This window comes from Azolla caroliniana, unplaced genomic scaffold (genome assembly GCF_043228905.1).
Source record: "Azolla caroliniana isolate FFs.n. ecotype wild unplaced genomic scaffold, voAzoCaro1.0.p SCAF_21, whole genome shotgun sequence".
Taxonomy (NCBI): domain Eukaryota; kingdom Viridiplantae; phylum Streptophyta; class Polypodiopsida; order Salviniales; family Salviniaceae; genus Azolla; species Azolla caroliniana.
Genome location: NW_028230456.1, coordinates 6338907 through 6364626, shown reverse-complemented (window position 1 = coordinate 6364626; position 25720 = coordinate 6338907). Strand labels below are relative to the sequence as shown.

The window sequence follows — 25720 nt, the reverse complement described above, 5'->3', positions numbered from 1 at the left end:
CTACTAAACGAACCTCATATGGGGCAATTGGCATACATGGTCATTCTATGAAATTAGTGCAAATAATTTGATTGTGGTTTAAACTTGAAATCATCGCACACGCAAACACATTGGAATATAACTCAGTTCAATCCCAATTAATTGACAACATGATTGACCCTCATGATTGGATGGAACAATAGTTTGATTACTCTATTTCCTAGTTCAGACACACCGCCATCACAAATGCTAAGTAGGTGTTGGAAAGTAGGTTGTCAAGATAAGGGTATACAACACAACATGGCGTATGATTAAGACAACAAGGTGATGGATATAGAACAATAGAACAAAAGGATTGATAGAGACAACTCAAGAATCACAAAAGATAGATGGATAGATAGATAGATAGAGAGACAGAGAGGCACACAAACAATACTCTATATTATTCAAATTTTGTTACAACAAGAATGGCGGTATCATCTTACAAAGTGTTACAAAGTTGGTTACTATGCTAATGGATGGCCATTTCTTTGATAATTTCAGTGTGTATGGAGGTTCATATCGGTTCTGATTATCATGTTAGTGATCCATTCACCTGAATGTGGCTCTTTGAAAATTTCCTGATTACAAATTCTATGGGCCTTGATTCTAAGTAGAATATCAGTTACTAGAAACGTATCATTGCATGACTTGAGGACCATACCATGTATGAGCTTGTTAGTTCTTGTTAAACTTTGTAGCTTATTATCTTTGGTAGAAGGATGTATCCTTCATCTAGTATAGAATTTGAATGGATACCTACATGTGAAATGGATACACTGAGAATTCCATGTCTTCTTACCCTCACTCATGATAATGGGTGGGTGGCCGGCCATCCAAGATGTCATGTTATCTTCCTATACCATCCATTGCTTGATATATTGGACTATCTTCAACAAATTCTTTGATTTTACTTGACTTCAAGGTGAACATTTGACCTCTTGCAATATAGTTGTCACTTAACAAATGATAATTTGAAATATTAAGATATCAATATAAAGTATTCATGATAGAACAGTTTTTAAGCATGGCTAGTTATCAATGCACATCTTGAGTAAGAATTGGAATGCTCAATTCACACAACAGCCTATATTATTGTAACTTTTTTGTAACATAATAATAACATGAATACACACCTTGATCATTAATGTATGGCTTGGAATTGCACATTAATATAATGATGAACATACATACAACATCTCAAATGACATACCACTTTTGTGAGAGATAGCATTTAAAGCACATCTCCCAACAGTACTTTAGTGTATAAGGCTTTTGGAAAGCATACTGCATTAATCTGAGAGGGAGAACATTTGGGCTACATTGTCTCTCTTTTAAGTCTCATTGATCTCTCCTTATCACATAGTTAATAAAGTGCTTATCACATATTTCCTCCTTTTGTTATTATGCTTTAGGGAGGTACTTAAAAAGTATTTTGTTGTAATATTAACAAAGTGCTAATTAATCTACCTTCCCTGGCTAATTATGTGTTGATGAGTATTGGAGTATTATGCCTGAGCTACCTTACTCTGATTATTCTGTCATATGCTTGAGTCCCATCACGCCTGATGATTATTTATACCCGAGCCCATGAGTAACAAATACCTAAATGTCCAATATACATCAGAAATAGGTTGTCATAATCCAATTTGTTAGCATCTCCATTCTGTCCACAAAATTCTAAAATCTGAACATTAAAACCAATTTACCAATGGTCAAAAAATCCCAAAGTCATACAGCGACACATCGATAGAGTGGGAAATTAAAACATCCAAACAACGCTATTGGGTGACGACATGTAAGAGAATTCATGAGTTCAGACAAACGACCAGAAGAAGTGATAAAAATTCTGATCTCAGTGAATCATATTTTTAATTATTAAGCAATAATTTTCATTGGGAGCTCAAAAGAGTCATAAATTACATTACAATGTGATATTTGTAAAGATAGAAATTAAACAGGTCAAACTTGTAAGAGTCGATCCATTAACATTTTCCTTACTTTCTCTTCATCAACTGTGACAGCTACCTTCACCGTTGGTTTATTACACCAATCGGTGGCTTCTGACCATCTGCAGAAAGCATACCATTAGCAAAAAAGCAAAATATTCATGGTAAAACATCCCTGAATCAAGATAATCTTCTTGTGAATCAAGTTTAGGGCATATTCCTTTTTCTTTGCAGTTTCTACAGCAAGCACGGTTATCAAAAGATGGAGCCTTCACTTTGTTTTCAATTTGTCAAAAGCATAATATAAATACATATGTATGTGCATGTGTTCTAGATGAGTTTATCAAATCAAAATCGCATACACCCCTGTCCTAAATAATAAAAAATCATATGTGAAACAACTTGAAAATTATAGCCGAAAAGATATACTCCTTTTGTGTCTAAACAATGTTGATTATTTCCATAAACCAGTAATGATAATTTTTATGCTGAAATATAGAAAATAGCAGATCAATTACCGCTTTTTCGAGCTATTTAAGATAGTCATTCCCTTGCAGATACCGTCAAGCTGAACCCTCACCACACCTTCTGAATAAGTAAAGAGTGATGGATCTAATGCAGCCACAAGAGCAGTTGGATCATGGAGATAAACTCCTGCAAAATAATAAGACACTTCAAATTCCATCTGACATCTGGATACATAAATTCTTATTGGGAAAATTTTCAAGGTAACCACTGAATATTTTCTTTAGTTTCCCCCAAAACCCTTTGGTTTTCCTCTATTTTATTCAAAATGTCATTATTTGACCCCTGCAGTGCAACTATATGACCTATTCATCCTTGTTTTCTCTATTCTGGGAGTTGATCAAGGGAGTTTAAGAGACTACAGAAAGTTCAATTGAATTTAGGGATATAAAGAAAAACTCAGGAAATTTCAGATATTTTCCCCTAAATATTGACCGAGAGTTTAATAATTACAGAATAAATGACATTTACATTTTAGAAAGCACCAAATGATAGATTTCTTTTTTGGTAAAGAAATGACGAAGATGTTCAAGAAATGAACAAGAAAAAACCTCGAATGCCATATGCTTCATGATGATAAGCAAAGTAGAAGTCGGCAATTTTGTGCACATATTTTGCAAAGGCACTGTCACTTTGGCCCAATTGTTCACAATCTTTATCTGCAAACACAATGCAAGAAATCTGATGAATGTCATAAAATGCATATACTGGCTTTATCAATGAGTTATGGTCAGTATAAATGTAATTTATAACCACTAACCTGTCATAATCACTTGGTGAGTTATGTTGATTCCAACAACTAAAAGATCAGCCCCTGACGTAAAAACAATGTCGGCAGCCTCAGGATCTCCAAGCACCTAAGGAGAAAAAAATTGCCTTAGTGTAACCAAAAGACAATCATGATTCGTGTGTAAGAATGACTGTAGATGGTTTAAAAACATAAGTAAAAACACCAGAAAATAAATGGATACAAATCTTATTCAAAAATAAAAAGATATGCCACATTTTAAGTTCAGGAATCATTGCCGACTTAGGCCATATAAACATAATGAAAATGTTAAAAGGAGATGCAAGTAACATGAGTGTACATTGTTTAAATACATTTTAGTGTATGGCCTCTGAACACCATATTGACTACTCACACGAAGAAACAAACTTATAAAGATAGGAGTTTTCCCCTCAAAAGAAGACAGAATGTTTTTTCTCCAGGGATCGCCTATATTCTTTATCTCGTTGATCTATCCTACAACTTCTGTACCGATTTTATTAGCTAACTGCCCAGCACAAATAGTTAAATCATTCTCTTAAATAAACACAAGAAAAATACAAAACTTACATTGGCTTCAGCAGCAGGATTCACATTTCCATTAACAAAAAAAGCACCACCAAGGACTACAATCTGTTTCACGTTTTTCGCAAACATTGGATCATTCTGTATGGCCTACATGTTACACAGCAATAAAAATGTGTTTATTTTTGTTAACTTGCTAGATCTACATTGTCCAAATGCTGGCAATATCTTAACATAAAGAGACTTAGTGCACTGTGTACCAAAGCAATGTTTGTAAGAGGACCTAGAGCAACGATTGTCACTTCGTTAATGTTCTCCCTTGCCATCTTAATTAGAAAATCTTTTGCATCCAAGTCCACTGGCTTTCCTTTCGGGGTAGGAGGATATGTGTTTCCAAGTCCATCATTTCCATGTACAAAATCAGCAATTCGTAGCTTCGGAACATTCTAACAGAAGTATGCAAAACAAACCAACTAAGTGATTAATCACACCTGCCCTTGGCCCCTCTCTCTCAAACTAAGTTCAAATCCTAGCCATGGGGCCCCATCCCATAGATGGTATCAGCCTCCTGCGGATGTTAATAATATATGTTCCTTTCTATCTCAATATAAATTTAAATTATACGTGTAATGCCAATTATGGAAAAATTTCTCTGGCTGAAAGCATCATCATCCATTGCTAATACCGTTAGTGACATGGATGCACCTTGTGCAACAGGAACATCTTCACGACCTATTTCTTCGAGCTGCAGAAAAAAGCAAGAGAAAAATTATTAAAACATATACACGGAGGAAAATTTCAGTTAAATGTGGTTCTCAAACTTCTACTTTGCATATATCCTCTCATCCTCCAACTTAAAGTTCTTAATCAATTTCTATCTTCCAAAGTACATATATATAGGTTACACGAATTATATTATATGTGATGGTTCCATAGATTAACAAGATTCAGGGCAGCAGATAACTATACATACCAAATGCAAGGCATTATTAGTCGCCAAATTGGTTGGAACATTACCAAATATTGTCGTGAATCCAATAATCTCAACTTCAGGAGAGTGGAATGCCATCAGTATTGCCATTGCATCATCTGATATAAATAGCAATATAAAGGGGGAAGTTAGATCACATTGGTAGCCAAGCATGATGGTCAGAAATTTGTAAGGTTCTATGCATTCAATGTAACAATTACTTGTCAATGTTCATACTCTCTTAGTCTAAACTCTATAATTTATATATCAACTATACCTACATTCCAAATCCATCAATACAAACAAAGAAATTAGATCCAAAACATAAAGACAAGAAGCATATGAGACAATGCCGCACTTAGGTTTCTCCAACACATCATATAATCATTGAGGATTAACATCACATACCATCATGCCACATAACCGTTGAGGATCAACATCACATACTACCATACCATCTAATCATCAAGTAGAAACATCACATCACATAACCAGTGATCATCACCTCATATTAAAAATATTTTCATAATCACTGAGTATCACATTCAATCAACAATATAACATAATTATTGAGCATCACCCCACATTGTATCACACCACATCAAGTCACGTCACATCACATCACATATCATATCATAAGACATCATATCATCATATTACATGAATGGAAGAAGTGTACACTCCTGGTACAAATGGATCCCATGGACTTAGGCAAATAGAACTGAACCACGATTATTCCCTAATGTTCCTCTTTCATAAGATTTATGCACAATTTGGGCGATCCAAAATCTAAATATACACACATAAATATAAGTGAAACAAGAAGAAAGGAAGAAACAAACCTATTCCAGGATCAGTGTCGATGATTAGCTTCTTCTTAGTCCGGAGAGATTCCATTGTATTTCTCTTTGAAAGAATGCGAGATTAGTGAACTTGTAGTATGTTCGTTATCTGTTTTTGTTCTTGATCTTTTTTGCTTTAGCTGTAGAAACAGAGCATATCGACTTTTCTCAGAAGAAACAGGGATTTGTGTATTTTATTTATTTGCCCTTTTCTTTTGAATATTTTTTTCTGTTTTCTTTTCTTTTCAAAGCACATGCTCAAAAAGAAAGGAACCTTGCTTTTTGCTTTTCCTCAAGGAGAGTTAGTGCTTTTTTTCTTTGCTTTTTGACAGCCAAAATGCCCTTCCCTTCCGTCTATAACTTCCCACGAACTTACTTTTTGGATGTAGACAGTCGTCCCGACCGTTTCGGCCCAGTAGAACTTGGGCATGCTCTTCTCTTCCAGCATTGCCCGTGCCGCCTCGACAATCGACCGGTTCTTCCTTTCGGCCACTCTGTTTTGCTCCCGTGTGTATCTGCAACTGAATTCTCTCCGAATTCCCTTATGTTGCAGATAATCGTTGAATTGGCCGGAAAATGATTCTTTTCCACCATCCGACCACAGGCACTTGATCTTTCTCTCTGTTTCCCGCTCAACAAGACTTTGCAGGTTCCGGAAACAGTCGAGGACTTCGCTTTTCTTCTCGATGAGATAGAATCCCCACACGTGTCGGCTGTAGTCGTCGATGAAGGAGGCGAAATATCGGCTCCCGCCAAGATTAACGTTCTGTGCCGATCACCATACATCCAAATGTATCAAGTCGAGCTTGTTACGGGTCCGGTGTTGCTTCTCGAGCTAGCCGGCTTCACAAATTTGGGCCTTCCGGCCACTAAATTTCCATAAACCGAAAACAACATGTTTTGATTGCAGGTCTTGAAGCCTCTAATAGTTGAAGTGGTCGATCCGCTTGTGCCACAAGTCGATATCGGACTCGACCTTCTATCTATCCTTTGGCAAATAGAGCGGTGTCGACACCATTACTGTCGAGGATGAATATCCTCCGGTCCTGGCGCCCTTGCGCGATGATTTAGCCCTCTTCCTCAATGAAGCACCCAAGGTCGATGATCTGCACCTGCATCCCCTGCTTGATGATTTGTCCAACCGACACCAGGTTCTTTGTGATTGTCGAGATGTGAAGCATGTTCATAAGCTTCCCTTGTTGTTCGACATGACTCAAGGGGACTTCTCTAACATGCACTATCGGGTGAGGAGTGCCGTCTCCTCCCAGTTGCTCCAGTTCTTCTAGATATGAGAACCACTCTTCGTGGCTTGTCATGTGGTTAGACGCTCTAGAGTCAACGTGCCACACTTCCTCTGATCCGGAAGTGGTCTTCTTCATCGAGTTCGCCTTGTGCTTCATCACAAAGGTTGGCCCTTTTCCGTCTCGTCTTCGTACACCGTCACGTTGATGGAACCGAGCGTGTCGCAGATCTCCTTTATCTTGGTGGTGTAGTCGGTAACTGACATATCTCACTGTCGGATGTTGTTGAGCTCTTGTCGGAGCTACAACTTTCGGGCCGTCGTGCTTGCCTCGAAAAACTTCTTCCGATTCTCCCAAGCTTCTTTCTGCGTTTTTGCATCCTTGATATAGCCGAGCATCTAGTCGCGCACATAGGACGCGAGGCAGTACAACACTTTGCTCACTCCTTCCCATGTCGGGAAGTCCTTGTCTGCCGGATCCGGCGCCACTTCATTCGCTCCCTCGACATAGATCCAATATCCGTGTTCAAGTGGATATTGGTGCATCTTATAGGACCAAGATGTGTAGTTATTCTTGTCGAGTTTCTCCGTCGGGAGTGAGCTTGCCATCCCTTTGTCCATTTTTCTTCAGCTTTTTCTTTTTGGTCTGTGCTTTTCCGGAAGTTAGGGTTCGTCTACAAAAATCGCTTGTCGGCAGCAGAGGTTCTCAACCCTTTTATAGTGTTCTCAAGAGTACTCCTAAAGTTTCCAGAATGTTCCAGTGAAATCTGGAATATACATCAATTTTCTATAGTAAAACTTAAATGAAAATAATATCCTTCGTATTACAAAATATAGTCTAATGGTCAAGAGCTCGACCCATGTAACATAAGGTCATCGGTTCCAGTCTTGCCATATCATGACACTATTCCCCCTTTAAAACGACAAGTGTCACGAGTCGTTGGTTTGTCTAGATATTGACAATGGAAGTCTTCAAGAAGAGCATGAGCATTGGTCACATTCTCTATTGGTTCCCAAGTACGCTCGTTGGGACTATATCCTAGCCAATCGACTAAATAGTAGAGCTTGTTGCGAACAATCTTGGAATCGAGGATGGCGGCAACCTCGTACTCAGGTCCATCTTCAAGTTCGATCGGGGGTGGAGGTTGTTTAATATGACTTGGGATGGTGTTGTCTTGATAGGGTTCAAGGAGAGAACTATGAAACACTGGATGTATCCGAAGTTGTGGAGGTAGATCGAGACGAAAAGTGACATCATTAAATTTTCTGATAATACAAAAAGGACCTAATCGCCGATAATCCAACTTCTCACATGGGCGAGTAGTCTTGATGTGTCGTAGTAGCCATACCCGATCTCCAATGTTAAAACTGGATGGAAGCCAAGAACGATCCGCGCAAACCTTGTGTGTTTGTTGAGCTTGATGTAGATGAGTAGATAAATCCGCTTGTATCTTGCATAACCGCTCCAAACAATCCTTTGCACAAGGATTTGTGGGTAACTCTGGGGTTTCGAATACACACCACCGGGGGTGACGGCCCATATAAGCATAAAATGGTGTAACCTTTGTCGATGAGTGGACAGAGTTATTATATGCAAATTTGGCGAAGTGGAGAATATCCACCCAGTCATCTTGATGATAGCTTAGAAAGCACTGAAGATACTGCTCCAGCGTTTGATTTGTTCGTTCTACTTGACCGTCTGTTTGCGGCTGGTAGCCGGAGGAGAGGTTACAAGTGACCTTGAGCATTTTAAAGAGGTGCTTCCAAAATTTCGAGATGAACTGGGGTCCATGGTCGCTGATGATACTATCAAGAAGGCCATGATGCCGACATACTTCACGCATGAAAGTTTCGGCGGTTTCCTCACAGGAGATTTCCTTAGTACATGGCAGGAAATACGCCATCTTCGTATATCGATCTACTACTGTTAAGATCGCATCAAATCCCTTACAGACCAGAAGATCTGTGATGAAATCTAGAGCAATGATTTGCCATGGCTTGCTTAGAATTGGTAATGGTTCTAATTGTTGAGAATCAAGCTCAACATAGCACAACGTGTGAACACACCTTTTGAGAATCCATGATTACTCAAAAGTCAAGAGTCACACCACTACTCTCTACACATTAACTATGTGTCATAGAATCATATTCTATGACACATAACTAATGAGTTACATATTCCCCATGACTATGAGTCTTCACATTCCCCAAGAGAGAGAGTGGTTGTTGTAAAGTTAATGAAGAGAGAGGGTGACTCTATATAAAGCACCCTCCTCATACTTCACATACTAAGTCGGTTGTGACTCCTTGTTATGCTACATTTTGTAAATCTCATTCTACTTGTGAAATATACACCTTCTTCTTGAGCATTCTATTTTCCTATCATTTATCTATGTTGAGTTCTCTTATTCTCTCACACATATATGCACATAACACACATCTATTCCGCTACACAAGAATCACCATTGATTCTTTACATGGTATCAGAGCGATTTGGTAGCTCGATTTAGCCCACTCGCCTCATCGTGATCGTGTGTTGTGCTCTACTCCGACGTTCAAGAAGAAACGGCTCATTGCTATTGTAGTACCACTACATAGCTCGTGTTCGAGAGAGAAGGAAAAGAAGAAAGGAAGCTTAATCGACATTGAATACTCAAATGGGGAGCGCTCTACCTAGCGAGAAGTTGGATCGAAACAACTTCGCATCTTGCGAGTACAAGATGCACCAATACCTTGAAGGAGAGGAATGTAAGCAAAGGCATACTCGACAAAATTCATTCCGATGTATGGGGACCGGCTCAAACGGCGACATTTGGCGAATGCCGATACTACGTGACCTTCATCGACGACTTCTCTAGGCACACTTGGATCTACCCGATGCAGCAAAAGAGTGAAGTGTTCGGACACTTCCAAAAATTCAAGAATGAAGTCGAGAAAGTCACGGGCCGACATATACGATGTCTTCGGTCGGATCGAGGCAAGGAATATTTCTCGGATGAGTTTACGGCGTATCTACGGAAAGAAGGAATTCGGCGAGAGTTTTCGTGTTGACATATGCCACAACAAAACGGAGTGGCCGAACGAAAGAATCGGCACATCCTCGAAGTAGCACGGGCCATGATGAACGAAAAGCACGTGTCGAAGTCGTACTGGGCAGAAGCAGCTAACATGTCCATATACCTCATGAATTGGTGTACGATATCCAACGTGCATGACCTCACGCCGCACGAAAAGTTTTTCAGAAAGAAACCGGATCTATCACACATTCGGATATTCGGCTCCATTGCGTATGTGCACATCCCCGACGAAAAATGACAAAAGCTCGACCCGAAGTCGAAGAAATGTATCCTCATCGGATACTCACTGGAGCAAAAGGGGTACAAGTGCTATAACCCCTCAACTCGAAAAGTTCGTGTAAGTCGAGACGTTGTTTTTGACGAGTTCGCATCCTGGTACGCACTAGAGGCAACTTCGACTCTAATTCCACTCGACCCAGAATCCGCCGAACAAGAGATAGAGGATGAAGATTGCCTTACGCGCATGTTCAAAGAAAGTCTGATCATGACCTGATTGAGCGGACCACAAGAGCCTCCGAGTGATCAAAGCACATCTCGACCAAGCCCGAAGCTAGACAAAGGGAAGGCCAAAATGCCGGAGTATAAAAACGATTGAGTTCGAAGGCCTTGACATCCGGACAAATGGAGTAAAGAAAGCCTTAGAATCCGCAAACGAGAAGCTTCGCCGATCCACCCGTGAAAAGAACCCCATAAGCCGATTTGGCTACAACGATTATATGGCGTACCATTACACTTTTATGATGAAGGTAGCAACAGTATGGGAGTCGGAAACGTTTTCCGAAGCTGCGAAGGACCCCAGATGGGTTGAAGCGATGAATGAGGAGATGCAAGCACTCTCCAAGAACGAGACATGGGATCTCGTTCCCCACTCACCACACAAGAAGGCAATTGGTTGCATATGGATCTACAAGGTGAAGTATAATGCCGACGACTCCATAAACCATTACAAAGCTCGATTCGTAGCGAAAGGATACGCACAAACACATGGACTTGACTATGAAGAGACCTTTGCCTCGGTGGCAAAGATGACGACGGTGCAAACCGTGATCGCACTTGCAGCGGCAAAAGGGTGGCACCTCCACCAAATGGACGTCAAGAATGCCTTTCTTCAAGGTGAATTAGACGAGGAGGTGTACATGGTACAACCACCCGGCTTTGAATCGTGCATTCATCCAAAAGTCGTATGCCAACTCAAGAAGCCTCTCTACAGCCTCAAGCAAGCACTGCGTGCTTGACATTCGAAGATTACGCAATATCTTCATCAAATCGGCTTTCGAATGTCGAAATCCGACAACTCCCTCTATGTACGACACGACTCTAGAAGCTTAATTGTCATCATCCTATGCGTGGATGATCTGGTCATTGGAGGTGAAAGTCTAGTCGACATCAACAAGGTCAAGTCCCTCCTCTCTGGAAAATTCGAGATGACAGACATGAAGGAGCTCCATTACTTCCTTGGCATTCAAAGTAATTCGGATTCCGGCCGGCATTATGATCTCTCAACGGCACTACATTCTCAACTTGTTATATAAGTTCCGGATGACTGAGTGCAAATCGGTCGCTACGCCTCTCAATCGAAACCTCAAACTAGATGTTGACTTCGGCACAGACGAGTGCGAGCCGACCCAATATCGTCAACTGATCGGGAGTCTCATCTATCTCACGATCCCTCAACCTGACCTTAGCTATCCAGTCGGACTCCTCAGCCAATTCATGCAAAAACCATGGGACATTCACTTGAATTGTGCTAAGCGAGTATTACGATACATGAGCGGCACAATGGATTAAACATGTTCGCGTTCACAAGTGGAAGGATTGCGCATTCCACTTGTAGAATCTTCTTGAAACTATCCAAATATACCCTCTCTACAAAAATTGGATGCACTAGTATCACATGTTTCACAACTTGATTAGAATTTGCAAATATAAAAATACATGATAGGTCTACGAGTGGAGATCATTAGAAATCATGCAAGTTTGGACGTGTTGATAAGTTAATGTAGGCATAATAAAGTTCAACAATGGCTCAATATGTCACTAATGTGCGACATGGGAAACACTAAGTTAAAGACTTATATTAATTTGGTAAGTTTTACAAAAATATGAGGTGTACTTGTAACCATACTAATAAAATGAGTTATAATTTATACTTTGACCCATACTTGCATGTATATAATTGTGGACAATGTAGGATAGTGCACTTTAGGATAATGTGATTGGAATAACTAACTTATTAAAGTATTTAATACTTGTATTTAAAGTTGATCTAATCTATTCCTCAGTTTGTTCGTATGGGATCAAACCATATGTATATAATTGTGGACAATGTAAGACAATGAACTTTAGGATAATGTGGTGGAAATAACAAACCTATTAAGGCTTTCATACTTGTATTTAAAATTGATCTAATCTATTGCTTAGGTGATTCACACGGGATCAAACTCCGAACGATAATGCTAGTGGAACTACAAGCGTATAAAAACATGCGGATAACGCTAGTGGAACCATTATCAACACACTACACAATCTAAGCAGCAATGGAAGAGAAACATAATAGTTTTAACAATAGAAGACAAAGATCCATAATAACAACATGGACAGTCATGGCAACAATTCTACGACCATGTTATGTTAAGGTAAACTTTGACCAAAATCAGCCTCAATTTAAACTAATTCATGTTTCTCCATAAATTTGGTAGTCAGCAATGCACGCGGTGAAACCAATGTCATAAGTCTACTAACCAAGTATATAAAAATAAAATTGAAACATATAGAAGATTATAAAGAATAGAATCCACCTTGTATTAATAATGTGAAATCCAAACAATACATTTCGCGTTTTTAAAAGAGTTTATTACATAGCAATCAAATCGTCAATGTCATTTTCTTCATCATCATGTATAGAAGTCTCTTCGGCTATACGTGCATTGGCTTCCCCTGTTAGCCGATCCAACGAAATATCTTCTATAAACTCATCATCAAGCTCTATTAGCTCCCCTGGTTCCCCGGCTAACGGAGGAATAGGCTCTCGCGAAGCAGGTTGAAACCTTTCAGTATCAGCGAGATTCTTTGCACCGACCTCCTCGTCCTGGTCTGGGCACTCCCACAAAGCCTTAATCCTCATGTTTATAAATATAACCTACTCCTCTTCCTTCTCCAATGCAACTGTGTTTCTAAAGAGCTTCAATGCACATGCGGACGTCATTCCTATGAAGAAAGTGTTGAGAACTTGACGTTCCTTATGTCCGACGCTCGGCCACAACCGAGATTCTTTACATACACAGAAAAACAGGTAATGAAACGCAACACAAAAGAGGAGAAATGGTGCACAGGAGGTATATGTGGAAAACCCCAAAATAGGGGGAAAAACCACGGCAGCCCACAAGCTGCAAACTGTCACTATGCAGAAATATACAACTGTGAGATCACTGAGGCAACGACCTCGTGCTCTCAGATCTTCGCCACAGGCGGCGGTTACAACAGAGGCAACGACCTCGTCTCTCTCTCTCTCTCTCTCTCTCTCTCTCTCTCTCTCTCTCTCTCTCTGTCTGTACAGTTACGCGCTCTGATTTCTTCTTGCACCAACAACAAAGAAAAACAACAACGACAACTTCTCCAAAAAAAAAAACTAAAAGTTTGCCCTAAGTCATATTTATACTAATATGACTTTTCGGCTATTTACAAATGTAGCCTCGATGGGCTCCATCCGGCTCTCCGCAGTCGGGTACTCCTCATCCGGTTCATACCGGGCCTACACCATCCGACTCTCCGCAGTCGGGTACTCCTCATCCGGTTCATACCGGGCCTACACCATCCGACTCTCCGAAGTCGGGTTCTCCCCATCCGGTTCATACCGTTTCAGCCTCGGCCGAGTTTGTTCGTCGGCACTGTTCTTCTACCTTCCCATCCGGAGGGACCTGTTTCCCAACAAACTCCCCCTTCACTCCGGCATGGGGTGTCTTTTCAGCCCGATCCTCTTCCGGCATGCGTCCAGCTTGTCGGGTGTCAGCACTTTGGTCAGCATATCTGACCCGTTCTCGGCCGTGTGGATCTTCGTCAGTGCGAACTCCTGGTCATCTACCCTTTCCCGGATCCAGTGATACCTCCGCTGGATATGCTTCGTCCGGGAATGGTAGGCCGCATTCTTAGCAAGGTGGATGGCACTTTGACTGTCGCAGTAGAGTCGGTATTCCTCTTGCCGGATACCGAGCTCTCCGATGAAGTCCTTCATCCATAATATTTCCTTGCCGGCTTCCACAGCCGCATGTACTCCGCCTCTGTGGTTGACAATGCAACCGTCTTCTGCAGCCTCGACTGCCACGAGACAACTCCCCCTGCATATGTCATCACATACCCGGATGTAGACCGGCTGGTATCCACATCAGCCGACATGTCCGAATCGGTGAAACCGTCCAGTTGAGGTTTTCCGGAGCCGAATCGGAGACACATATTTGAAGTGCCCTTCAAATACCGGAGTATCCACTTGACCGCGTTCCAATGCTCCTTGCCGGGATTACTCATGAACCGGCTCACCACTCCGACTGCGTATCCAATGTCCGGTCGGGTACAAACCATTGCGTACATCAAGCTCCCGACGGCAGAGGCATATGGAATCTTCATCATATCTGCCTTCTCTCCTTTTGTCTTCGGGCTTTGCTTGCCGGACAACTTGCAGTTTGCTGGAAGTGTCGATCCGACCGGTTTTGCATCTGACATGTTGAACCGGTGAAGCACCTTTGTCACATACTTCTCCTGTGACAGCCATAATTGCTTCACTGACCGGTCCCGAATGATGTGCATCCCCAACATCTGTCTTGCCGGACCCAAGTCCTTCATTGAGAAGGTCCGGTTGAGAGCCTTCTTCAGCATCCGTATTTTTCCTTGGTCTCGTCTGACGATCAACATCTCATCCACATACAGGAGGAGTATCAGGAAGTCCCCTCCTTCGAACTTCTTCACAAACACGCAGTGATCGCCTGCGTCTTGTGGTACCCTTGATCGGTCATGAAGGAGTCGAACTTCCGATACCATTGCCGGGGAGCCTGCTTCAGTCCGTACAGGCTCTTCTTCAACCGGCATACCAGGTGCTCCTTCCCTTTCTCCACAAATCCTTCCGGTTGCTGCATGTAGATTTCCTCTTCGAGGTCGCCGTGGAGGAATGCCGTCTTCACGTCCAGCTGCTCTACCTCGAGATCCATGCTTGCTGCTATACTCAGCACCGTCCGGATGGAGGTCATCTTTACTACCGGGGCGAATATTTCGTCGAAGTCCACGCCCTTCTTCTGCTGGAACCCCTTCACCACGATCCTGGCTTTGTATCTCGGGGGGTTGCCGGCATCTCCCGGTTTCAACTTGAACACCCACTTGTTTCGGAGTGCCCGCTTTTCTTTCGGCAGCTCCACCAATTCGTATGTATGGTTCTCATGCAGGGAATCCATTTCATCCTGCATAGCACTTAACCATTTTCGGCTGTGGGTGTCTTCCTTCGCTTCTTCGAAGCTTTCCGACTCCCCCTCATCGGTTAGCAGGACATGCTCTGCATCCGGAAATCTCCGGGGGGCCCTTCTCTCTCTGAGAGGATAACTACGTCTTCGGGCTTCGGTAATCGGTTCCTCCATTTGCTCTTCATCCGAATCCGATTCGGGATCTTGACCAGTTCCGGTCTCAGCTTCCTCTACTTCTTCTTCTGTCGGTTCGGTATCCTCACCGTAACCGGCTGGTTCCTCGAGTGCTAACCGGTCTCTTGCCGGTTGGGACTGCTCATTGTAGAGTCTATCCTTACCGGTCGACTTGGAGTTCACTATCTTCTTCTCCGACTCCCAGTCGGCGAGCGTCTTGTCCTCCATGAAGATAATATCTCGACTCCGGAATACCTTCTTGTCGACCGGGTCCCACACTCGGTAGCCGAACTCGTCGTCACCGTAACCGAGGAATATGCATGGCCGGGTCTTTGGATCTAGCTTTCCTCTCCGGTCCTTTGCTACATGCACGTACGCGAGACACCCGAACACCCTTAGATGCCGGTAGGACACTTCCTTACCGGTCCATACTCTCTGTGGCGTGTCTCCGTCCAGGGGTACTGAGGGTGATCTGTTTATCACATATGTCGTCGTCGACAGTGCCTCAGCCCAAAACTTCTTGGGTAGTTTTGCATGCGCTAGCATACTCCGGACCCTCTCCATTATGGTCCGGTTCATCCTCTCGGCCAGTCCGTTTAGCTCCGGCATCTTCGGCACGGTAAATTCAAGCCAGATTCCCTTCGAGCGGCAGTACTCCTCGAACTACCCCCGGTACTCACCTCCGTTATCTGCTCGAACCGCCTTCAGCTTCCGGCCGGTTTCTCTTTCCACTCTCGCGTGGACCTCTTTGAAGACGGATAACACCTGATCCTTCGTCTTCAGCGGTGTGGCCCACAGCTTCCGGCTGTGGTCATCTATGAACGTCACGAAGTACTGCGCTCCGGCATGTGACTTCGTGTCTACTTGACAAACATCCATATGCACCAACTCCATGTTGGGAATCGACGCTTCGATTCACCTTCACCACTCGGCCACAACCAAGTAATCGCGAATCAATGTAACAGAAAATAGGAACCACAGAGAGAAACACACGAATACACAGGGATTAACGTGGAAAACCCTAGATGGGAAAAACCACGGGAGTACAAGACTCCAAACCAACACTATACAAAGAGGAGTATACAATGGCGAGCTGCAAGGCGACGACCTTGAGCTCGCTGTCCTCGCCACAGGCGGCGGAAATACACAGAGGCGTCGTCCTCTTCCTCTCTCACGCTCTATCTCTCTCTCTCTCTCTCACGGTTGCTCCCTCTTCACTCCTCTTGAGTGGAAAAACAGAAAAATGATCAGCAACACTAAAACAGTTTGCCCTAAGTCATATTTATACATATATGACTTTGGGGCTATTTACAACTATAGCCTCAGGGGCCCATAGCAAACATATTCACGGATATGTCCCTGCATCCGGATCGCTCTCCGGGTACATTCGTCATCCGGCTCCGAAGCCGGGGTCTTCATCATCCGGTTCCGAAACCGAAACCGGGCTCGTCGGCATTCATCTCCGACATCCGACCATCCCATTCGAAGGGACCGTAATCCCAACAAACTCCCCCTTCACTTCGGCATGGGATGTCTTTCCAATCCGATCCTCTTCCGGCATGCTTCCAGCTTGTCGGGTGTGAGCACCTTGGTCAGCATATCCGACCCGTTCTCGTCCGTGTGGATCTTTGTCAGCACGAACTCCTTGTCTTCTATCCTTTCCCGGATCCAGTGATATCTTCGCTGGATGTGCTTCGTCCGGGAGTGGTAGGCCGCGTTCTTCGCAAGGTGGATTGCACTCTGACTGTCGCAGTAGAGTCGGTACTCCTCCTGCCGGATACCGAGCTCTCTAATGAAGTCCTTCATCCATATTATTTCCTTGCCGGCTTCAACAGCTGCCATATACTCCGCCTCCGTGGTTGACAACGCAACCGTCTTCTGCAGCCTCGACTGCCACGAAACGGCTCCCCCTGCATACGTCATCACATACCCTGATGTGGACCGGCTGGTATCTGCATCAGCCGACATATCCGAATCGGTGAAGCCGTCGAGTTCGGGCTTACCGGAGCCGAATCGGAGGCACACGTTTGCCGTGCCTTTCAGGTATCGGAGTATCCACTTGGCCGCGTTCCAATGCTCTTTGCCGGGATTGCTCATGTACCGGCTCACCACTCCGACTGCATATCCTATGTCCGGTCTCGTACACACCATGGCGTACATCAAGCTCCCGACGGCTGAGGCATACGGCACTTTCATCATATCCTCCTTTTCAGCCTTTGTCTTGGGACTTTGCTTGCTGGACAGCTTGCAGTTTGCCGGGAGGGTCGATCCGACCGGTCTTGCTTCCGACATGTTGAACCGGTGAAGCACCTTCGTCACGTACTTCTCCTGTGATAGCCACAACTGCTTCTTCTTCCAGTCCCGGATGATGTGCATCCCTAGTATTTGCCTCGCCGGACCCAGGTCCTTCATTGAGAAGGTTCGGTGAAGAGCCTTCTTCAGCATCCGTATCTTGACCTGGTCCCATCCGACGATCAGCATGTCGTCCACGTACAGGAGGAGTATTAGAAAGTCTCCTCCTTCGAACTTCTTCACAAACACGCAGTGGTCGGACTGCGTTTTGAGGTACCCTTCGTCGGTCATGAAGGAGTCAAACTTCCGGTACCATTGCCGGGGAGCCTGCTTCAGTCCGTAAAGGCTCTTCTTCAACCGGCATACCAGGTGCTCCTTCCCTTTCTTCTCGAATCCTTCCGGTTGCTGCATGTAGATCTCTTCATCGAGGTCACCGTGAAGGAATGCCGTCTTCACGTCCATCTGTTCTACCTCGAGGTCCATGCTTGCCGCTATGCTCAGCACCGTCCGGATGGAGGTCATCTTCACTACCGGGGCAAATATCTCGTCGAAGTCGACGCCCTTCTTCTGCTGAAACCCCTTCACCACGATCCTGGCTTTGTATCTCGGGGGGTTTCCGGCATCTCCCGGTTTCAGCTTGAACACCCACTTGTTTCGAAGTGCCCGCTTTCCTTTCGGCAACTCCACAAGTTCATATGTGTGGTTCTCATGCAGGGAATCCATCTCGTCCTGCATGGCACTCAACCACCTGCGGCTCTGGGTGTCATGTTTTGCTTCTTCAAAGCTCTCCGGCTCCCCCTCGTCGGTTAGCAGCACGTGCTCTGGTTCCGGAAATCTCCGGGGGGCCCTTCTCTCTCTTAGAGGATATCTTCGTTCCGGAGCTTCGGTAACCGGTTCTTCCGATTCTTCTTCATGCGAATCCATTTCGGGATCGGGGCCGGTTCCGGTATCATTTTCATCTTCTTCGGCCGGTTCTGTTTCTTCACCGTCTTCGGCCGGATCCTCGAGTGCTAACCGGTCCCTTGCCGGTCGGGACTGCTCCTCGTAGAGTTGATCCTCACCGGTCGACTTGGAGCTCTTCATCTTCTTCTCCGATTCCCAGTCGGCGAGTGTCTTGTCCTCCATGAAGATGATGTCTCGACTCCTGAATATCTTCTTGTCGACCGGGTCCCATACTCGGTAGCCGAACTCGTCGTCGCCGTAACCGAGGAATATGCATGGCCGGGTCTTCGGATCTAGCTTTCCTCTCCGGTCCTTTGCCACATGCACGTATGCGAGACACCCGAACACCTTCAGATGCCGGTAGGACACTTCCTTACCGGTCCACACTTTCTGCGGCGTGTCTCCGTCCAAAGGTACTGAGGGTGATCTGTTTATCACGTATGTCGCCGTCGACATTGCCTCAGCCCAAAACCCCTTGGGTAATTTCGCATGCGCCAACATACTCCGGACCCGCTCCATTATGGTCCGGTTCATCCTCTCGGCCAGCCCGTTTAGTTCCGGCGTCTTCGGCACAGTAAACTCGAGCCGGATTCCCTTCGAGCGACAGTACTCCTGGAACTGCCCCCGGTATTCCCCTCCGTTATCCGCTCGTATCGCTTTCAGCTTCTTGCCGGATTCCCTTTCCACTCTCGCGTGGAGTTCTTTGAAGACGCACAACACTTGGTCCTTTGTCTTCAGCGGTGCCGTCCACAGCTTCCGGCTGTGATCATCAATGAATGTTACGAAGTACTGGGCTCCGCCATGTGACTTCGTTTCTACCTGACACACATCAGTGTGCACCAACTCCAATGGTGCGCTACGTCTCGTCGGTGGCCTTGAGTGGAAGGAGGTTCGGTTCTGCTTACCGGCCAGGCAATCGGTGCACTTCTCCAGGTGCACATGCTTCACTGGAATAAGGTTGTCTTCTGCAAGCCTCTTCATCCCCTTCTCACTCATGTGACACAGTCTTTTGTGCCACAGCTCACCGGCAGTGTCGGCTGCCACATTCAGCTCTTCAGGACATAACCGGGCATTCATCAGGTACAGTGTGTTGTCTTTCCGGGCCCGAGCCACTATCAGGCTCCCCTTGCTGAACTTCATTACGCCGTTCCGGATGCTACCTGTGTAGCCTTCATCGTCTAGCCTCCCGGCCGAAATCAGGTTCAATCGAACCTCCGGAACGTGTCGGACATCCTTCAGCAGCATTTTGCATTCGGTCGGGGTTGTCAACCACACGTCTCCTATGCCGGCAATCCGGCACGTACCTTCATTTCCCATCCGAACACAGCCATGCTCACCGGCTGTGTAGGATGAGAAGTATCTTCTCTCCGGGGTCAGGTGGAACGATGCTCCGGAATCGACCACCCAGGTCGTCTCATCGCCGGCAATGTTTAGTTCACCTTCTTCGGTGATGAGCATGATTTCTTCCTCACTTGCAGCGAGTGCCGTTGTTCCTTTCCGGTCCTGCCCTCGCCGATCCGAACCTCTCCGGTCCGTGGCTCCCCGGTATGCACCGTTTCTCTCCGGTGACTTCTTCGAATCGGTGTCGTCGGCTCCGTTGTCTTTTCGGTAATGCCGACAATTCTTTCGGAAGTGCCCCGGCTTCCCACAGTGGAAGCATGTGGGCCTTCCTCTTGACTGCGACCGGGTCCCCGACTTCTCCCGTCTTTGCGGACTCGGGTTCCATTGTCTTCCCCGATCTGATTCGGTAAGCAGCGCCTTCGAGTCGGAGGCCGGTTCTTTATCTCTCCGACGCGCTTCTTCGTTCAAAATACTTGTCTTTACCGTTTGTAAGGACAAGTTATCTTCGGTGCAGGAGGTGCTGAGAGTCACCACCAAGTTCTCCCAGCTTTCTGGCAATGTACACATCAGGATGATGGCTTGCATTGCATCCTCCAACGGGAACTTGATCGCCGCAAGCTGATTCACGAATCCCATGAACGTGCTTACGTGTTCCACCATACTGTCGCCGTCCCGGTACTTGAGATTCACTATCTTCCTCATCAAGGAGGTCCGGTTCAACGCATTCTTCCTCTCATAGAGGCCCGACAGCTTCCGCCACATCTCATATGCGTTGGTGTCGTTCGCCACATGTTGTAGAACGCTCACGTCAACGTATTGCCGAATGGTTGCAACGGCTTTCCGGTTCAGAAGCCTCCATTCCGACTCAAGTACCCCCTTCGGTATTTCCGACCTATCAATCGGTTCGTACAGGTCCCGAACAATCAGAAGATCCTCCATCTTGATCTTCCAGTCGGCGTAATTCTGCGCATTCAGCACCATCATCCCCGGCTGCCCGCTGCCGCCGCCTTCCATTTTCTGCAGCAGCTCGCTCTGATACCAGTTTGTTGGGAATCGACGCTTCGATTCACCTTCACCACTCGGCCACAACCAAGTAATCGCGAATCAATGTAACAGAAAATAGGAACCACAGAGAGAAACACACGAATACACAGGGATTAACGTGGAAAACCCTAGATGGGAAAAACCACGGGAGTACAAGACTCCAAACCAACACTATACAAAGAGGAGTATACAATGGCGAGCTGCAAGGCGACGACCTTGAGCTCGCTGTCCTCGCCACAAGCGGCGGAAATACACAGAGGCGTCGTCCTCTTCCTCTCTCACGCTCTATCTCTCTCTCTCTCTCTCACGGCTGCTCCCTCTTCACTCCTCTTGAGTGGAAAAACAGAAAAATGATCAGCAACACTAAAACAGTTTGCCCTAAGTCATATTTATACATATATGACTTTGGGGCTATTTACAACTATAGCCTCAGGGGCCCATAGCAAACATATTCACGGATATGTCCCTGCATCCGGATCGCTCTCCGGGTACATTCGTCATCCGGCTCCGAAGCCGGGGTCTTCATCATCCGGTTCCGAAACCGAAACCGGGCTCGTCGGCATTCATCTCCGACATCCGACCATCCCATTCGAAGGGACCGTAATCCCAACACTCCAGTGGTGCATTACGTCTCATCGGTGGCCTTGGTCGGAAGGAGGTCCGGTTCTGCTTACCGGCCAGACAATCAGTGCACTTCTCTAAGTGCACGTTCTTCACTGGAATGAGGTTGTCGTCTCCAAGCCTCTTCATCCCCTTCTCACTCATGTGACATAGCCTCTTGTGCCACAGCTCACCGGCAGTGTCGGAAGCCACGTTCACTTCTTCCGAACATAACCGGGCATTCATCAGGTACAGTGTGTTTACCTTCCGGGCCCGAGCCACAATCAGGCTCCCTTTGCTGAACTTCATGACACCGTTCCGGATGCTACCCGTGTAGCCTTCATCATCTAGCCGACTGGCTGATATCAGGTTCAGACGTACTTCCGGAATGTGTCGGACATCTTTCAACAGCAACTTGCATCCGGTTGGTGTTGTCAGCCACACGTCTCCTATGCCGACAATTCAGCATGTTCCTTCATTCCCCATCCGGACACAGCCGTGATCACCGGCTGAGTAGGATGAGAAGCATTTCCGGTCCGGGGTAAGGTGGAACGACGCTCCGGAGTCTACCACCCAGGTCATCTCATCGCCGGCATGGTTTATCTCACTCTCCTCGGTGATGAGCATCAACTCCTCTTCACTTGCCGCAATTGCCGTCGTTCCCTTCCGGTCCGGACCCCTCCGGTCTTTACCGTTCCGGTCTGTACCGTTCCGGTTCGGGGTTTGCTTCGAATCGGTACCGTCGGTTTCCTTGTCTTTACGGAAGTGCCGACAGTTCTTTTGGAAGTGTCCCGGCTTGCCGCAATAGAAGCAAGTCGGCCTCCCCCTTGACTTTGATCGTGTCCCCGACTTCTCCCGGTTCTAGGGACTACGGTTTCTATGTCTTCCGCGTTCCGATTCGGTAAGGAGCGCTTTGGAGTCGGAGCTCGTATCTTTGTCTTTCCGACGAGCCTCCTCATCTAGCAAGCTCGACTTTACTCTTGCTAGGGATAACCGTTTTCCTTCCGGCCCGGCGTTGCCCAAAGTAACAACCAACGTCTCCCAGCTATCCGGGAGGGAACCGAGCAGGAGTAGCGCTAGGACCTCATCGGCAAGAGGTACTTCCAATGACGTTGCCTGGTGAATCAGCCCCTGGAAGGCATTCATATGCTCCGCCATGCTGGAGCCATCTTGGTACCGGAGTCTTACAAGCTTCCGGAATACCGACGCCTGATTGACAGCATTTTTGTTCTGGAACATTATGCCGATCTTCTCCCAGAGCTCATGAGCCTTGCTCTCTTCATTGAAGTTGTTGTACAGGCTCATGTCGATGAAGCACCGTATGTACGCCGTTGTCTTCATGTGCATCACCTCCCATATCGCGGCGTCGATTTTGTCCGGTCTCTTGTCCCCGAACTGAACCGGCAGCCAGAGGTCTTTAACCACGAGCATGTCCCTTATCTTCGACTTCCACACTGAATAGTTGGAGCCGGTGAGCTTGAACATGCCACCAAGCGATTCGTCCATTTTCTGTGTCGATTTTGCTCTGATACCACTTGTTGAGAACTTGACGTTCCTTATGTCCGACGCTCGGCCACAACCGAGATTCTTTACATACACAGAAAAACAGGTAATGAAACGCGACACAAAAGAGGAGAAATGGTGCACAGGAGGTATACGTGGAAAACCCCAAAATAGGGGGAAAAACCACGGCAGCCCACAAGCTGCACACTGTCACTATGCAGAAATATACAACAGTGAGATCACTGAGGCAACGACCTCGTGCTCTCAGATCTTCGCCACAGGCGGCGGTTACAACAGAGGCAACGACCTCGTCTCTCTCTCTCTCTCTCTCTCTCTCTCTCTCTCTCTCTCTCTCTCTGTCTGTACAGTTACGCGCTCTGATTTCTTCTTGCACCAACAACAAAGAAAAACAACAACGACAACTTCTCCAAAAAAAAAAACTAAAAGTTTGCCCTAAGTCATATTTATACTAATATGACTTTTCGGCTATTTACAAATGTAGCCTCGATGGGCTCCATCCGGCTCTCCGCAGTCGGGTACTCCTCATCCGGTTCATACCGGGCCTACACCATCCGACTCTCCGCAGTCGGGTACTCCTCATCCGGTTCATACCGGGCCTACACCATCCGACTCTCCGAAGTCGGGTTCTCCCCATCCGGTTCATACCGTTTCGGCCTCGGCCGAGTTTGTTCGTCGGCACTGTTCTTCTACCTTCCCATCCGGAGGGACCTGTTTCCCAACAGAAAGTAACAAGAAGAATTAGTTCTCAAACAAAAAAGATTCAGTATTAGCTATCTCAAGATCGTTACCCTAGTTCGAGGAATACCTGTGCCAGAAAAGAGGTCTAATATCCAGTCTCCTTCAACAGAAAACATCTCGATCAAGCGCATCATAAGTCGTTGAGGTTTTTGGTAAGGGTTGACAAGTCCTCGTTTTGTCGTGGTGACATGTCGCAATTTCCGTGTCACTGCTGGATATACCAGCAGATTTGAACCTCCCACTTCATTAGAATGCTCCTTGATTCTTTGTTTCTTAATTTCATCGAAGTAGCCAACCGTGATGTATTCAATGGCATTAACGAACCGAAAGGTTGGCCCTCTATTTACATTGGTTTTTATCCTATAACAAATATTACATCGAGTTAAGAATAGATTGAACAATCTTAAGAAAGACAATATAGTGAATGAGACATATAAATAATCCTTACCATGCAAGGTTCTCGATGCCATGGCAACGAGATCTCAAAGCTTGAGCTACCAAGTACCCTTGGTCCATACTATGAAAGACAACTATTCTCCATGTCAAGGATGCAGTCGTTAGCTCAACAAAATCCTTGACCATCTTCTCCAACTGTTTAAACCTAAACGATTCATCGTCATATGATGACCCTGCCATTCAAAATCCATAAGGAATATCAGCAATCACTAGCGTATATTCCTTCTTTGGCACTTTTTGGATCATGTCAACGACATCACCGCAAACCACATTGTAGTAAAGATCTCTCGTAATATCTTTTTTGTGGCTACATTTTTTGAAGGAGCCATCTTCCTCCATTTCGTACGCCTTGACTAAGCGACGATCCTTTTCTTTTCTGGCTCTCTGGAGATGTGCAAGGAAGGATGTCGGGAAATCATGTATATCCTTAACTTCTCCTTGTTTCTTGCCACGACACGGTTTCTAATAGAAGCAATAAGACATCAAGTTTTATTATACAAGCTCTACATATAATGAAAGCTTAATGAAAAACCACCAATACTAACCCAAACCTTGAATGCAATAAAATACTCCGATAACGCCTTATATGAAGACGTTAGAGGATAATCCTCGGTCACTTTTTCCCAAGTTATACATCCAAGTTGTTTCATCATAACTTCTTGGATCTTCATGTACACCTTATGACTATGAAATTAGAAAACGTGATTAGAACTTTCAATTGCACCATATTGACTTCAATATCACTATTTGAAAGACTTACTTATTGAACTCAGTGACCATTTCTTCAAGGCTTAAATCTTTGGCCACAACCCTTGACAAAACAGACACAAGAAGCTGCTCATCCTTAATACCTTGCATCGCTCTCCACAGAGACAACTTCATGTTGTCAGCCGCTTCTTCAACTGTCAAACCAATTTTTTTGGCCGCTTGTGACTTGAATTCTAGTTGAGGGTCTACCTTACATTTCTTTTGTCATTGACCCTTGACTTCCCTATTCTCCCACATTGAGAAGATTTGATCTTGTAGGTCCCATACTTCTCCATCTCTAAAGGCCAGTTGAAACCAAGACTCATATTTTCGAAGACCATCGGACTTAACATTATCATCTACCACAATGCCGACTTCATGCAAGGATTGACGTCGTAGGCCTGGATGTAGCTTCACACCAAACTTTTGTTTGACGTCCAAATACTCGTGGTGGAAGAACCTTATATGCTCAATCAATGACATTTTCTGCCTATAGTCATTATCAT

At 45.2% G+C, this 25720-nt stretch overlaps 1 protein-coding gene and 1 long non-coding RNA gene across 2 annotated transcripts; one reads left to right on the top strand and one right to left on the bottom strand.

Moving 5' to 3' along the window:
* Window positions 1-1856: 1856 nt before the first annotated feature.
* URH2 (uridine-ribohydrolase 2) lies at window positions 1857-5778 on the bottom strand. The gene is made up of 9 exons (XM_087336608.1): window positions 5596-5778; window positions 4757-4872; window positions 4469-4528; window positions 4044-4229; window positions 3829-3933; window positions 3253-3349; window positions 3044-3151; window positions 2486-2621; window positions 1857-2089 (listed from the first exon to the last, which is right to left on the bottom strand). The coding sequence occupies exons 1-9, from the start codon at window positions 5648-5650 to the stop codon at window positions 1981-1983; spliced, it is 972 nt and encodes a 323-aa protein (XP_087192734.1). The 5' UTR covers window positions 5651-5778; the 3' UTR covers window positions 1857-1980.
* Window positions 2040-3017, top strand: LOC147850523 (uncharacterized). Its single transcript, XR_015531681.1, has 2 exons — window positions 2040-2163; window positions 2536-3017. It is a non-coding gene; the product is annotated as an uncharacterized LOC147850523 (long non-coding RNA).
* Window positions 5779-25720: the final 19942 nt, after the last annotated feature.

Excerpts from the sequence above, each read along its gene's own strand:
- URH2 (XM_087336608.1), bottom strand. The coding sequence starts at position 5,650 with ATGGAATCTCTCCGGACTAAGAAGAAGCTAATCATCGACACTGATCCT. Across the intron at positions 4,873-5,595 it reads CGACACTGATCCTGGAATAG|ATGATGCAATGGCAATACTG; the intron begins GTTTGTTTCTTC and ends TATTTATATCAG. Across the intron at positions 2,090-2,485 it reads TTAAATAGCTCGAAAAAGCG|ATGGTCAGAAGCCACCGATT; the intron begins GTAATTGATCTG and ends TGCTTTCTGCAG.